General features: G+C 37.1%; 1 protein-coding gene across 4 annotated transcripts in view; it reads right to left on the reverse strand.

The window, feature by feature from the left end:
* The window catches only part of UMAD1 (UBAP1-MVB12-associated (UMA) domain containing 1), a 79,979-nt gene that overhangs the window by 9,298 nt on the left and 53,465 nt on the right, over positions 1-17,216 (reverse strand). For all 4 annotated transcript variants that reach the window (XM_039711230.1, XM_039711237.1, XM_039711247.1 and 1 more), the window contains exon 3: positions 9,437-9,522. In XM_039711230.1, coding sequence (XP_039567164.1) covers positions 9,437-9,522 — 86 coding nt within the window. The remainder of the gene's footprint in view (positions 1-9,436; positions 9,523-17,216) is intronic.

Below are 17,216 nucleotides of genomic sequence, written 5' to 3' on the forward strand. Positions count from 1 at the left end.
TATGCCCCTTCAATAGCAGGGTTCCTTTCCTTGCTGCCTCCCCATTTCTCTCTGGAGGCCCCTGACTTTTAGGGCACCATGTTTACAGTGCAGTCCCCTCTGCAACATGATTATTGTAATAAAAATTATCTTAGAAGAGAGACAGGGGTGTGGGTTTAACAAGGAACAGTTTATCTAGATCCTCTGTTCCCTCAAAGTACTATGCAAGCTATTCATAGCAAAGACCTCAACATAATAAGCAACACAAACAATATTTAGTATATTGTGCTTCTGGCACTGCCAGGAAATGTTATTAACAAGGCCAGATTTTTTTTTTCCTTTTTTTCTGTAGCATGTGTGCTGGAAGATTAAAAAGTTAATGAAAATTACTGTAGTAAGTGAAATGCAAGCCAGAAGAACTGTAACTGAAAATGCACACAGCTCTAGACATCCAGCACTGCATTCCACAACCACAAATCAGAAGTGAAGGACAAGTCAATATATTGCAAAATGAACAGGAAAGTCTGATAAATGCTGATAATGGATTTGTTTTGTAACTTCAGTATCATCCAGAAGCACAAAGCATTTACATTTATTTTGCTACCTTCATTCATGATGTAATGCAAAATTCAGATAGCTGACTTTAAACATAGCCAAAGAATATACTAAGACATTAATTTAATATAAAACTTCAACAGCATAATTAAAACAAAAAAAGATTTAAAAAACAGTATTTAAATAATTTGTTTTAATTTAGCAGCTACATTTCGTCGATGTACTTAGTGACAACAAGATGTGGTATTTTCTCTACTGCTTCAAGCAAAAAAAAAAATCCTAAAGACTTTTGGGAAGTTGATCTCCTGAACAGCAGAAGCTTAGACTAACTGGGTCTCTGCATTCCTGTCTCTCTATCTCTTGTTCCCAACCCCTGCTACTGCAGAAGCTCCAGGGGTAACCTGCAATGGTAGGAAAAAGATGACAGCTTCTCTGAGATGGTAGATGCCCATGGAGCAGAACCCCTGAAATGAGGACTAATACTGCAAGGAGTAAAAGAGAGCCGTCCACAAAAAAAAAAAAAAGTGATTTTGACAATTAGTTCTCTCATTACTGTACTAAATGTGTGAAAATCCAAGGATTTGAATGCAAAAGAGAGCCGTCCACAAAAAAAAAAAAGTGATTTTGACAATTAAACAAAAAGAAAAACAGTAAGAAAATACTTAGCAAAGAGTTGCACACAAAAATAAAGCCAATACATTTTTCATCAAATTAGAGCAACTGGGAAAAGCGTAGATGAGAAGGCTGTTTTGTTGTTGGTCTGGGGGTTTTTTTAAAAAAAGGAAATCTCTCCTTGAGTAACTGAGGGAGTCAGCAACATCAATGAAATATCTCCCTAGATTGTCAATATCAATGAGAGAAAAAAGACAGAGGGGTAACAATTTCTATCAGAAGAAAGGAAAAGAAAATTATCTTGGATTTGCTTTTCAGAAAAGAAGATAAGTAGACGGAACAGAAAAGAATTACTAGTGTGAACTCAGGTCAATCTTCCTCCAGCAATACCTAGGAGCATCATCCTCAGTTGCTTCAAGAGTTTTAAGCAACTAAACCCCTGGATCTTACAAGGATTCTTACACAGATGCATGAATAAAAACTGCTGTACCAAATGCTGTGTTCTGAGGTTTTTTTCCTGCTGCTTAAATTCCAAGCACGTGGCAAGACTAGCAGTGTGTCCTGTTTACAAACTTAAAATATTTTCATGCCAAAAAAAATGAATTAAGCAAGTATCTTCTCATACAACTTTCCACCTCCTTTCTCCATAGAGATTTGGGTCAGTAAGAGAAAGGAAGGATGGGTATTTGACTTTAATTTCCTCCATAAACAGTCTGTAACTGGAACACTTGTCAACACCACCTTCAGTAAACAGGTTACCAGGAGCCAGAGTTTGTAAAAGCTCCAGTCTACAAACAGCAGAAGGACTGAGTTGTGCTCAGCACTGACTGAGCAGGCTTTTCAGATTCAGGAATAAAAGTGTCATGACTCTTAAAGCAGTGAAAGGCAAATTAATTAATTAATTAATTAATTAATTTTAAAGGAACTAATACCAGTCCACCTCTTTTACATAAGGTGGCCTCTTTGACTCTCCTTGTTCTCTATGGATGTAAAATAATTGGATCACAATGAAAAGGAAGAAGGGTACTTTTTTTTAAAGATAGATCTGATTTTATCTAGCAGTACCATTAATCACATTAAAAGAGTAGAAACACATTCTTAAAATTTGTATTACTGTGGAAGCAAAGAAAATTGTAAATAAATAACTTACATTTTATTTTGTATTTTTGAAAAATGCTTTAGAACAAAATTTGAATATGTTCTTCCCTATGCACAGTCTCTCACAAGAAGGACAGGAGCTGTGAAGTTCTGGTTTGGTTTTTTCTAAGGCAAAAATTACAGCACAAGTACATTGCAGCAAAAGGATCAAACAACATTGATGGAAAGTAGAGACACATAATCCTGTCTTACCAATATTAGCATTCTGGGCTGAAATGGGAAAATTTCCATGTCATATCCTCTTTCATTAAAATGGACTGCCCACTGCCATTTGTGGTGAGTTTTATGTTTGGTTATTCTTTTCCCTCTGAAAGTGGCAGTGCATCTAAGCTAAAGACATTATTGTTTCCCTTATTTTCTGTTTAGAGTAATTGTTAACGAGCTGCCCTATGCAACAGTCTTTCACCCACTATATTCTGCTAATGCACCACATTGTAAATATCACTGTACCATATTCACACACAGTCTCATCAAGTAATGTACAATCTACATTGCATTTTAGATCAATTTTAATATTGGGAAAGCCCAGAAGGTTTGCTCTGAGAGGCAGGATGACTAACTGATCAATTTGTTGACAGCAGCAAAGTGAACCAGCATTACTGGCTTTTAGTCTAACCACATGTATTTGGGCAAGAGATACAGGATAATCAGTAGTTTTATCTGGGATTAGCTGCTCAGAAGATCCCAAAAATTAGAGAAAAGCTAAAAAATGTGATGGGAACATCTGGGCACCTAGGTTGAGCATCTCTTGCTACAAATAACCAATAAATGTAACTGAATAAGCAAGCAATTAAATCAAACATACAGTGAGTCTCTGCCAAAACTAAATAGGGAATTATGCATAGTGTGCTTCTGCATAGATGTGCTTGATCACCATTTGGTGTATATGTCTGAAAATCAGGCTATACTATACTATTTTATGAACTTTTTACATGTAGGTATATACTTTGCTATCTACAGGCACTGAATTATGAAAATATACCACGCCTGTGTGTCATTCTTTCCCTACAGGATGTCATTTTGTCTTCTGTTGCTCAAACCTCACAAATTGTGCAATCTGACTGCAGCACTGACTCCGGGCTCCACAGGCAGGGCTGTGGGAGAGGAGGCTGCTCCAATCCATTTGTTGTGTTTACATGTATTTGCTGGCCAGACATGTCCCACCTTCTAAGACTGTAAGGCTTCTTCAGTCCTTGTACTGAAATCACAGCTGAAGTGACACAAAGGTTTAACAGTATTTCACACTTGCAAAGTGCTATAGAAAAGTGTAAGACAGCACTGCACTACGTTTTTTAAAATGAGCTGTTTCCTAAGTTCATAGAGGAAGTTGGTGACAACCACGTCAATTCACATCTCTCAATTCCCACTCAAGTTCCCTATATCTAAAAAAATAATGCTTTCCTTAAAAAAAACAAAACCAAACAATGGACATAGTGTTAATGATGCCACTGTGATTACTAAGGATCTGAATAACCCCAGCTGTGTACTGTGTTACACAAACAAGTCCAGCTATTCACCTCAGAAATGAGAAAAACCCTACAAGGTGACAGTCTTGCAAAACACCCTGGGTCTTACTGGTTGACCCGGGGTCAATAGCTTGCCCAAATCACAGTTTATAAAATGTTGTTTGTGAGGCCACTGCAACTAATCCTTTATGACATGAGGAGCAGACTTTCTCATATATGTATATATACCTAATATATTTATCCATAATGTGTATATAAACCCTCCCCTTCTCCCTGAGTTGTCCAATTGTTGTCCAGTAAGGGCAGACAAAAGCCTACTGATCTACGTGTTCTGGAGATCTTCCTAGAATGAAAAGACCTCCTAAATATTTTGGTAAATTATCTAACAGATAGTAATATGAACATTATGATATAATGAAGCTTTACAAAGTAAATATGTTATTGCACAATAATAGTTGTAACATGTAATAGTTGTAAAATGTAATAGCTGTAATATGCAATATTGATTTTTTTTTAGCTGAATTTTTTTACTTTGTTCTCAGTAAGATCACAAGCATATACTGTGCCTTTCTTATCACATGACAGCTTTACTTCATATGCACTTTCCATCTGTGGCTGCACATGGATTCCTCAGTGAAGTCCCAGCTATTTACCATTCACACAAAGGATGAAGGAAGCTAAGAAAGGTGATGTCCATTGCAGCTGCCACGGCTGCACAGGAGTCATTCTTATTTAAAGATAATGTTAAAACTTCACTTCTTACAGCTTATGATCATGCATGATAGTTGAGTAAAATATAAGATCTTTCTTCTGATGGTACCAGCTTCTCTTTTCAGAGAAAAGTATGTGCTTGATGACTTGCTGCAGTCTTATTCCAGTCCCTTCTAAGAGTGGATAATTTAATTAAGTGATTATTGCTTACATACGCAATTAAGAAGAGAGAAAATATGGACCAACATGCTTTACAGGTTATACATATGAAAAAGAACTTAGAGTTAATATGACATATGACAAGCAATTTATATATGAAAAAGAAGAACTTAGAGTTAATATGACATATGACAAGCAATTAGTCTAACCAGGCCATGACTAGAATTCTACCTAATAAGAGCTTCCAAAAAAAAAAAAAAAGCCAAGCTAAGCAACAACATTTTCAATAGATTCTGAATTTTGTCAAAAGAGAGCAAACTAATCACAAATTATATTATCACAATAATTTTGAAATTTCAACCACTTTCGCTAAGGTAAATGTAGGGAATTTAAAAGGATGCAACAAATCTAGCCCAGAACACCCTTCTTGTGATTTTAAAAATATGGGACACTCTGAGCCATAAACCAAGAGTCAGTAGGTGAACAGAGACATGATCAGTAATAACTCCTTTTCCAGTAACTTGTAAAAATAATCTAGACAGACAAACTTAAGGAAAAAACAGCGAATAATAGGTCCGATAGAAGCAATTCATTTTAATTGGAAAAAAAAAAAGAAAACAAGATAACAGTAATATTATTCATGCCCTGGAATTATATCAGCTGATCTGCTCTAAAGGATATTCTAAAAGCCTATCAACTTCAGCAATACCTGTTAATTTCACTAGAAGGGTAAAAAAACCCTAAACTATTATTCTACTACTCTGTGGATTCTCAACTCTCATTTTCTCTTCCTTGATATTTTATATCTCATAGTATTTCTGTCTTTCTGACTCCTACATCCCCTAAGCAGATGTCAGGGAAACTGTTATTTACATCCATGCAGAATCCTTTACACAGCAGCTGTATAAAGGACGACTTTAATGAGTCAATGGCAATTCAGACACAAAAAAAAAATCCTAATTTATTTAGATACTTGTCTAAAATGGTGCATACCTGTTTATATATGCATAAAATCACAAATAATTTAAAATTTACTTCAGGAACTTCTATCTGCTGTGTTCTCAGCTTTTAACAGCAAATTATGAAAAGAAATGGCACAGGAATCATAGCAGAACTATTACAATTCATAAAGAAACTAAGTCCTAAGATGATAAGACTCACAGCAAGGTATATAATTAGAGTGGCTATAACAACAACATATAAATTAGATAATTATGGATTAAGCAAACCCTTGGGGGATTCTCTCTTGCCCTAGAAAACATATAACAAGCTCCTTAGATAGAAGGTAATAACTATTAAGTGTTTGAGAGAGAAGCAGGACTATAAGGAAAAGCAAAAAAAAAAAAAAAGACACAGCAAGATAAAAATCCTAATTTAAAATCTAAAGATGGCTTTCATTTTTGGTGGTTTATTTTAATACACTTACTGGTCCAGTTTTCCCCCATTAAATCTGCTGACATCTGTTGGCTAAAGAGCGCGTGTCAGATTATCCAGAAGTGCAAGATCAAATAAACATGAACTGCTTTTTAAGGTGACAGTAGGGAGATACAAAACACTGCAGCAATTATCAGAAATGGAATTTTTTTTGTTGTTGTTTCTTACATCAATGTAATAATCCCAGGTGTCCTGGACACCAGACATACAATAATCTTCATAAATCCTAATTCAAAACCATACCATCTGTCAAAAATATTTTTATGTCTCCTAATAGATATGCTACATAATTGCTCTCACAGTAGGGCAAAACTACTTTGTTGGACTAATTTGCTTTACCAATTGAATAGCTCATTATCAAAAATAACCCCACCACATTACTGAGATCTCTAGCACTCTTCATATATCAAAGCTAACCTTTCCATTCTGCTATTTTCTATAACCTCAAATTCCTAATGAAAGCAGATAAAGATTGAATTATCTGGAAATTGTACAGTAATAATGGAAAAATCACAAGCATAAAAAAAAAATAAAACCATAGTGTCTCTTTCTATTATGATTGTGTTGCAGTTAAAATTAGCTTTGCATTTCATGGTCACTAATTTACCAATTTAGTCACTAATAAGACTAATCTAAGTTCTTGGCCCTGCAGAGCATTTTGGACCCAATCCAGAAAAGCACTTAAATGTATGTGTGACTTTTAGCTCATGAGCCTGAAGCAACTTCAGAGGGATCAGACATGCTTGATTAGGCCCAGAGCACTCATTACCCTGCTGGACAACGACACATCCCCCTAGACTGACCAGCCCAGGAGATGACCCTCCCAACCCCCTGTCCATACTTGTGCAGATGGAGAGGACACTCCATATGGGACCTTGCTCAAAGCAGGAGCCTCTCTCTGAAGCAGAAGACAAAATGTTTGGGCTTAAGTTGGCCTTTGAGAACACCCTTCCTCCATGCAGTGTCTAACACCCTGCAATTCCCCTAACAGGCATGCAGTATCCAAACAGCTGGAAACAACCCTGACCAAGGTATGGCAGGGCTTGCAAGAGGCTCTGTTACACATTCCTAGTGGCAGCAAGACCATCTTGATGTAAACTTTTATTTGTTTAAATAATTTATACAAGATTATACAAATATACAAACTTGACAATTCAATGATTGTACAGCAAACAAGTCCAATAGTACCTAAGGAAATGGGAAATTCCAAAGATGATGGCCATTATCAAAAAACAGCCCAGAAGATAATTTCTTCAAAAAAATCAAACTCAACCTCATTTGCCCTTTGAAAATCCATGAACAAAGTATTGCTTCGTCCTTCTTTAAATCACATTTCCAAAAACACTTTTCATGTTCCACAAAGTTTATATCTAATAAGTAGTAAAAAGTTTATATTTAAAAATAAAATCAGGTTTCCAGCAACTGAAATGATGAAGCGGTTGATGAACTAAATGTTCTTTTGTTCAGTTCTGCATGATAAATATCAGATGCCACTTTGCAGTAACAACTATATTTTAACATACTGTTCTATGTTTATCAAGAATTTGTGGTTTTATACTAACAAGGTTAGTATTTCAATTGATGTGCTATGTCTCTATGACATATTGAATATGTAATACAATGCTTTTCCAGTTTCTCTAAATTGGTAAATTCTCCCACTAATTTACAAAAATATACTCACCATTGTAAGGAGGAACATTACGTTCCTAATAGCCAGAATTAGCCATTTAATTTCCATGATTCACCATTATTCTACTTAATTTGAGAACTTGAGAATTCCTTTGAGTAAATGTGAAGTCCAAATACTGAAATCTAGACTGGAATGAGTTGCCTAAATAGTGCTGTATTTTAATTTAACTGATTCTGTCACAAGCCAGTTCATAGGAGTATCTTTGAGACATGTCAGTATTTTAATAGAAAGGTGAAAATATATCTTTGTTCCATTTTCACTGTAGTATCTGCTATTTTATTTTGAAAGCTTTGCTTCTTCTCTCTAACTCTTGAAACTTAAAATCAATACAAGTTCCTCTTTTCCTGAAATTCCACAGAACTGAACAAACCACTGAGGCTGCAGTAACTGCCAGTTCACCATCACATTAAGGGAAACTACATTTGTCCAGTAGACAAATACAACATCAATTAATTATACTGCCCAGATCTGCAGGACTTCAGTTGCAAAACACTGTGGCTCAGATGTGGATCAAAAAGTCAGACTAAAACTTTGCAATTGGTTGGAACTAATTCATACTTTAAAATTATCAGAAGGCAAACTACTCATTACTTGAATGAGTAAGTCAGTTGCAAAACACCCTGGCTCAGATGTGGATCTAAAAGTCAGACTAAAACTTTGCAACTGGTTGGAACTAATTCATACTTTAACATTATCAGAAGGCAAACTACTCATTACTTGAATGAGTAATGAATTATGATGAATTAAAGATTTCTGTACAGGACACAGTTTTAGATTTTAAATTAGAAAAGAAGACTACAGGCCACACATACACACAAACTACTCTTAGAGATGGAAAAATTGTCACACACACCTCTACTATACCAAGGGACTTAGCAATAATAATGTAGCAATAATATTGAAACAGCATTGAAAAGAGAGAGAAGACAGACCATGTTAGTACCAAAGTGAGATATGGGAAAAAGAGACAGGGTAGGTTAAGCAAAAAAAAATGAACCACCACAAAAGCACAAAAAGTCCAAGCCAAACATCTTCAGTCACCTTGCGAATGTCTAAAATTATGTGGCAATGGAAAACAGGCCCATACTTGGTACAAAAACATTTTCAGAGTACATGGAGAAGATGTAAATCATATGCAGAAATATTCTGAAAAGTCCTTACCTGTAAACATGCATCAAATATCAAATATAACAAAGAAAAATAAGTTCATATTTAGAGCCACACAGTAGAGAAACAGAAAGGAAACACACAGTAAGGACAGTCTATTACACTAACATGTTTACATCTTACTCATAATGGTAGTTGTGGAAATAGATGGTTTATGTAAATGCGTGACATTTGCCATCACTACTCACCACACTCATGCTTCTATACAATTCATTAACATTCTAGCTACAGTTTCATGCTTGCACAACTCAAGTATAAAAATAAGATATCCAGCAATACCAGACTTCTACTATTTCCTTTTCAAATCCACAGCAGTGGGCTTCATATTACTGCCATCTAATTAATAGCAGTGCTGCTTTTATAATAGATGACAAGGAAAGCTGAGAGTGACTCAGCCAATGGAAGATGTGAATGTGGTGAAATCAACTTCTGCAGGACATTCATGTTTCTTAAATGAGCTGCTATGGAAGTTTCACCATGTGTGCATAAGGAAAAAGTCTCCTACCTGTGAAGGCGGACTGTACATCGGTCTGGTCTCTGGAAATGAAGTTTTATCCTTTGAGTCTCTACTTTGATCATCAGCTGTGTCACCTACCAAAGTTAAAAAAAAAAACCTTTAAAATCACTGAAATCCTTCATATTTTAAGTAAGAAAACCTCTTCAGTCTAAAATCAAATTATACCCTGAGAAAGGGGACTCTCTTGCTACATTTACAATTTTGAACATGAGAAAAAATGAGAGAACTGAGAAACTTTGAACATAAAGACAAAAACATTGACAAGTGATCTGCAAAACCTGGGAACAAATCTGTATCAATTATTTAAAGTAAAAAATTCTTGAGGGAAAAGGGGAGAAAGGATGGCCCCTATTTTTGGGACTATTAGGTTCTAACAATTATCAAAGGGAACACAGCAGTGTGACTGTGTAGTGGAAAGGAGATACCAGGTGCACATCCATCACATCCCAATCCAATGTCAGGCTAGAAGCACTGTTACTCTGTCCCATTCTTAGCCTCATTTCCACACAGTTGATATCTGTGCATGAGTGCAGAGAGAGAGAGACAAAGCATTCTGAGAAATGTCCTGGTTTTGACTGTATGGGGACAAAGACTGCTTGGCAGGCTGGGTACTAATCTCCTCCCATTGCACACACGGGACTACCTCTGCCCAGGATTTTACCAAATCACAACTCAGTCTATCCAAAAGCTGCAGCTGGTACTGGTCTAAAGATGGGCCGATCACAGCAATAAGCTAGAGACAGTTTACTTTCACATTTATTTTTAAGACAGAAGGTACATTATCAATTTTATTAAAAAGGTAGAGGTAGTAAAAAACCAAAACAAAACCAAAACAAAATTTGTTTCTCAGGTGTTGCAAAACAAACATCTACCTATCCTATCTTCTCCAGTTTTCTTTGTCAATGGAGGAGTGTACCAGAAGTTGTAAAGATTTTGCAGATTATCTCCTTCTGCTGTTAGTACTAGTCAGTAATTAGTTATAAGAGCAGACAACTGACAAAGATTAAAGATTTAGTTACATAATTTTGGTTTTATTTTTATTTGAATTCATACTGCTTTCTGTAATGGCGTATTTTGGAAGTCTGTATCTTTAAAAGAGTCCTGCAGCATCAATTCAAAATAAAAGGGTTCAAGTTACTGTAGTTTAACTTCTTTGCTAAAACATTGGTTCTGGGTCCTTTGTTCCATTTTCTCCAGAGGTTTACAATGCACCAGGCAGAAGCCTTTGGAAACAGTAGCCAGCTTCTGCCCGTGCCCAGCTAGGCTGAAAAGCCAATGACACTCAGATCCATGCATGTTTGTACCATACTGTCACGGCCCCCCAGCTCTGACTGGTCAGATCCCTCAAGCACAATGCAATATTTCGTGAAGTTTTTTACGAAAACAAGCACTAATATCTAATTTGTGTATCTTCTTTTAATACCCAAGTATTATTCCTAGCAGTGTATGCAGAGAATCATCATCATCATCGTCTTTGTCACAGGTCTTTGATGCCTATTAATTTCATTAATGTCTACACTTTCCAAGGCCTCTTCTGGAGTTGAAAGATGCTTCTTAGTAAATTAGTAATACTCTACATAAAATCCTCCAAAGAACTTGTATTAAAGAACTCTTGTATTCACAAGAGTGATGAAAAAAAAAAGGGGTGTGGGAGAATGAAGGAGATGGGGATTCCGTTAATCTTCCATTCTACTCCCACTGCCTTGAAAAACACAATTTGTAAGCACCTATAAGATAACGAGGTAAATAACAATCATGAAAATCATGAATGTTAAACAATTAGTTTACGTTTGTAATGAAGTAGAGACCTGCAAACAAAAATTATTATAAGCTTTGTAAATGCACCCTTCCTTAGGGAGGTGTAAAAGTGGTTAACAGATACAGGAAGAGGGCAGTAAGGTGTATTTTTGGTACACTTGATGTGGATGAGACTGCAAACAGATTTAAATTGTACCAAATTTAGGCTAGATCAGTTTCTCCAAGAGTAAGGCTACTTAAGCACTTTGAACAACCTAGCAAAACAGTTTCTCTTAACAGTGGTTAATCTCCAAAGGGCTTCAGAGATGGGTTGAGGAAACATCTGTTGTGAATGGATTCAATCATGCCAAGACAAGGAAGATGAATGACCTTTTTGTGTTCCCTTCTAGTCCTACATTCCATGACCAGTGCAGGAGGAAACGCTCCACAGGACACCCTTTCCCTAGATCAGGGAGCTTAGCTGTGCGATGAAGACTTGTGAAGGTGCTAGGAGACTGCAGTGAGCTGCACAAGGACTCACCAAGCGTGTACGGGCAGAGCTGTGCGGGCAGCCGCTACCAATGGGACGCACTGGGTGAAGTTGGGTGTTTGCATAAACATACTGAAAAAGTTACAGCAGGGGTTCAATAAACACAGGAACCAACATGCTACTCCTTGTCTTTACAAACTATTCCAGAGACAGCATTCCAAAGTTTTTGCATGAAACAACACATTAAGAAAACCCAATGCATATGTGTCAAGGCTATCCAGAATATACTTTTTTCCTGTGATTAGGTTTCCTTAAGATGAAAAGAGTCTTGGTTTGTAATCAGGACCAAAAGGTCATAAATGCTCCTAAGAAAGGAAGAATAAGAACAATTCATTTAGAGATAAATGAAATTTTTTACTTAACTTTGTCATCCAGCTCCCAAAATTCACAAGCTCAATATAGGAACACCTGTATTGTTTCACAATTCAAAGTGCCTTTGTGAAACTACACTTCAATGCAGAAATTTTTTTTTGTTAAAAAAAAAGGGGAAATCCCAACATCTTGCCAAATTTTCAGGCATATGGTCCTGAAAGTATAAGCCATGACTCTTTGTACAGACTTTTATTATTTGAGTTAATGGAGTTAAAGCAGTGATAGGCAGCTGCCAAAGACACCAAACTGTCTAAGACATCCAGCAGGATGGACTATTTTTCCAGATAAATTGGTATTTTCAGTGTACTTTTTTCACTGGTTCCTAGCTCAAATATTCAACCAATTAGTCATCCTTATTTCTAGTGGCCCAAATAATTAATTAACTGTGACATGCCTCTCTAGCTCTATCAATTCCCAGCCCTATCTACCTTGCCATAGCTGACTCATCATGTTTAGCCACCCTCCCCCCCTTTTTTTTTTTTTCTTTTTTGGTTTAGCTTGCCTTGGTTTCCCATTGACTTACAGTCCGATCTCTTTCCTTAAGTGGAAGTCATAGTTTGTCTTCAGGGTCAGCCTTTAAAATGCTTTTCTCTAGTCTGGGTTTTCATCTTCTCCTCTGCAATCCTGCTATCTCCTCTTCCTTCCCAGCTACCACTATGTGAGGAAGGGGGATGGATGATGCCAAACACCAAACAGACAGACATCCATGAGAGCACAGACCTTTGGGTGCAGGAAGTTTGGGTGGGTCCTTTTGTGCACTTCAAACATTTTAGTTGATAGCTTTTGACTGGGGAAAGCCCACAAACAACCAATCAACCCTCCCCTCCAAACAATGGGAGAAACCCACCCCCAAACAAGTTCTCTTACAAAATTTTGATGTAAATAGGTATACCACCATATTTTTGCCAGACTAAGCAACTGAAATCTGGCTCTGAAGAAAGATCACAAATACATGACCTTAGTGGAAAGGCCCCCCATAAAGGGCCCCCCATGACCTTAGTGGAAAGGACCCCCATTTCAGTTCTTTCATCAGAACTGAAATTTATCGAACTGCAAATATGTTCACAGATAAGGGCAGAAGGACCATGGTAATCACCTAGACTAGACTCCTGTAAAAATATAGGCCATAAGATTTCTTGAATTAATTTGTTTGAACTAGAGCAACTTTAAAGCTGTATTTTAATCAGGGGATAAAAGACAATATTACTTAATTTAAAAACCACTTAGATTGTGGCTCATATATTCCTTGGTTTAAGCATTGTGTAAATTTCAGTCATAAAACTCCTCTAGAAAATAAATCAAAGTCATATATCATAAAATTATGTATACTGTTTGAAGTCTATAAGAATTAGAAATGGAGGGCACTTCATGAAATGTAATATGGTTTAAATATCAGCAGCATAATCTGTAATATGCAGTACAGTACTGGGAAAATTTATCAGGAAAAAAACAATCATGCACATTGCTGTAAAACACTCCCTCCCTTACCAGTGGGAAAATATTTAAAGTTTGAAAAGAAAGTAGTAGGTGTATTTATCCTACTGTCCAGATAAGCTTGTATTTCAAATCCTCAGTCTTGGGAGGCTGTTTTTAAGTTATATTAAGCCTCTTCCAGGCCCAAATAATCAGTGTTGCACTGAAAGGTCACAAATACATTTCTCCTTTCACTAAGCTGATGCTGGATTTTTATCAACATTCTCCAAGTTCCACTGGTATCTTTTTCTAAGAACTGCAGCCAGGTGTTCCACAGGAAAGAAATTCCTAGTCCAGTCCTCAGCATATACTATGTATATCCTCCCTCAGAACTCAAGAGTTTTTGGTGTCTTCAGAAATCTGCATTCAGCTATCTGGACCTCAGCGAACTCTCATATAGAAAGGTTCACCCACAAGTTTGGCTTCTACTCAACAAGGAAGTGGTGTTTCTATTTATACTCTTTCCTCTTCCAGCATTTTGTTAGCCTCAAGCTGTGTAGTCTCTTGATCAACAGACAACATTTAAAAGCCTAGCCCACCCTCAGTTTAATAAATGAAAACCAATTGTAAATGTACTTTATAATGTAGACTGCCATTTGTCCTGGCCTGTGTAAAACTCCTGTGAGACACTGAAGCACGTACAACACAGCAAGCAGTAACTAGCTACCAAATACATAGATTTTCAAATGTCACCTTCAGCTTCAAAAGGAAGACAGCTATTTTCCATTATACTTTAGTTAGTTGTTTAACTCTTTGTTGCCTGTCATTATCTTCTATGTCCTGCATAGAGGAAGGAACAAAGAATATTCTGGCTTCAACTTAGCAGCAAAAAGACAAGAAGTTTTAAGAGAGGATTAGTAAGATCTGAAAACAGGAGAGACTGACTTTGTTGAAGAATCAAAGTTTTACTACATTTTCTTTTCCCTCTTTCTTACTCATAAATCTTCCCCTCTCTCCCTGAGATAAGGAAGAAAAGTCAGACACAGCAATTTTAAGTTACCCTGCTCCAGGATAAACTAGGAGAAGTTCAGGCTTTAGTCCATCAATACTGACAGTGCTTTCAATCTCAGGAGGTATTTAAGAAGTATTCAGAGGGAATTACAATGCTAGGAATTATTGTAATTCCCTCTGAACATCTGCATCTCAGAAGTCCCTGTAATGGCACTTCCATGCAAAGGGGACTGAGAGCACCACTTTTTCAAGTCCTGCTCTCCTCTTTCCCTCCAGGTCTTTCAGCAGAGATGAAACGTGTTTCTGCTCAGTCTCTTCCAGCCCTGCTTGGTTCCCCAGCACTCACTTCCAGGGTCACATCTTCCACCTACCAGCCAGTTTCTACCCAGTGAGTGAGCTGGGGACTGCACTGGGGTGGTGCCAGGGAGCCTCGATGGCAGCACCCCAAACACAGAATTGTGCTGATTTTATGGGATCAAGACAACTAACACAAGAGAGGGAAAACAGAGGGAAGACCCTTAGAAATCTTTGCTAATGAGCACAGAAGCACTGAATGGTTTGGGCTGGAAAGGAACATTAAAGATCATCTATTCCACCTGAGCTGAATGGATTGTAGACAACAAACGGTAATTAATTTAACAGTTTGCATTGGTGGCCAACAGATCATTCAGTGATCCATCTGAATCAAATAAGGCACTGGCCACTGCTGTCCTCTTCAATGGCACAGATGGGACATTGATAAATAGTTGGTTTCTCCATTTTCTTAAAAGTGGGACTATCACACTGTCTAGTATTAGTGCTATAAAATTACATACTAATCTTCATTATCATCCACGTGTACATGGCCAAGACATTATAGCCTTATAAGAATATATATGTAGTTGGCAAAACAATGAAGTCATCCTAGTTTCAGGTCACCTCATCCTGGTTTCATATTAAAGCTTTTCATACCAACAGCAGTTTCATTTCAACAAGCTAATAACATCCCCTAAAAAAACCCAATATATCAGCAGAAAGATTCTCCACAGCTGCAACTTCCAGCAAAACAAGAGTTTAAGAGTTTATGCTGCATAAGGGTGAGTGAGAAGGAAGTCTGGCTAAGTCCATGCTAAGGCAGAGGTCTGGGAAGTGTTTGGCAGCCTCACATTGAGTTTCAATAGTGTATTAAGAGGGCCTACAAATAAATCTCTGATAGGGAGTAGAACTTAACCAGCATCTTCTCTAATTCTTCTGATGAACCACGAGCAAAATCTATATAAACCCCACAATGAGAATCCTGAAACTGATTTCCTCAAACTTGTAAAAGGCAGGGGGAAAACTGTAACAAGGTAAACATTACCCTGAATGGTTTTGCATTTGCAGACATGAAGCAACAAGGTTCAATCCTTTCCCAATTAAGAAGAACAGCAAATCCAGCTACAGCACATGCCATTGGAGATTATGGGAGTGGCACTCCACATTGCCACCCAGTCTGATTTTGGTGTCCCATCCTTCTGCAGGCATTCTTAATGTAGAGTCTCCGTTTTTCTAAATAATTCTGTCAGGTGTCCTCAACCTGCTCCCACTGTCAAGATCACACATAGATTAAAAACTTCCCTATGAAAAATATTTTGTTTCTCCCAATCAAAAACTTTCCAGAAGATAGCAATAGAAAAACAATATAAGAGAATTAGAGGCTCCTGTAGTTTCCATATCCCAGATTACATATTTTTAAGTTTGCAAAAAGTGTTTTATTTCTGTGCTTTTCTATATTTCCAACTACTATTTTTCTATATTTCCAACTACTATTTCCAACTACTATTTCCAACTTCTTTCAAAGCTTTCCTGAATCCTGAAACAAAGGACCCTTAGAGTTTAGCTCTAACTCCATCTTCACTGAGGCTAAATCATTCCAACTCCTCCAACACCCATTGAAAAGGCTCTCTTTTAAGAGGCGCCCAACTCTTCCAGAAAGCTGTTGAATCCAAAGCTAAAGTTTTGTAGCAAAATTTTGGTTGGAAGGAATCCTGGAGATCACACCAGTCCAATCTCCAGTTCAGTACAAGGCTAACTTCAAAGTGAAAGAAACTATGTACCTCAGGTTGTTCAGCTGAATTTTGAGCTCCAAAGAAGGAGCTTCCTCAGCATGTCTCAGTTTTATCAGTCCCTCTATTGTTTGTTACATCCAGGTTCACAGTCACATTCAAAGCAAGCTGTAGAACTAATTAGTTCTACATAAGCCACAATCCCCATGATGAAATGTTATTTTTCTTTGGTTGTAGGTTATGAGACTTTCATGTCAAGCATAAAGAAATGCCAGGAATTAATCTCACTCTGATTCTCTGGTGTGATGTGACCATGCAACTACTTTTCATCCCTTATACGTGCATGCCAGCCTTTCTCAGTAGTCCACCAAAACACTGAACTCCCTCACCACAGCATATCTTTCCAGAGATCTTGTTTTTCCATTTTCCTATTTGGAAATGCTATTCTAGACTTCATTACCTTAGATACTGCCACACCTTCCTTATCAAGTTGTGCTATCAGAATGAGCAAGTGATGGGACTTACCAGCTACTCAATACAACCTTAGGACTGAAGCAATCAACAGTCTAGATCCAAGAAAGGGCTTATGACATGTTCAGTCATTTTATAAGGAAAAAGTTGAAAGAAAAAGCTAAACAAGAGAAATGTACATCTTCTAAGT

The sequence above is a fragment of the Passer montanus genome, unplaced genomic scaffold (genome assembly GCF_014805655.1).
Source record: "Passer montanus isolate IOZ18808 unplaced genomic scaffold, ASM1480565v1 scaffold10, whole genome shotgun sequence".
In the NCBI taxonomy this organism is placed as follows: domain Eukaryota; kingdom Metazoa; phylum Chordata; class Aves; order Passeriformes; family Passeridae; genus Passer; species Passer montanus.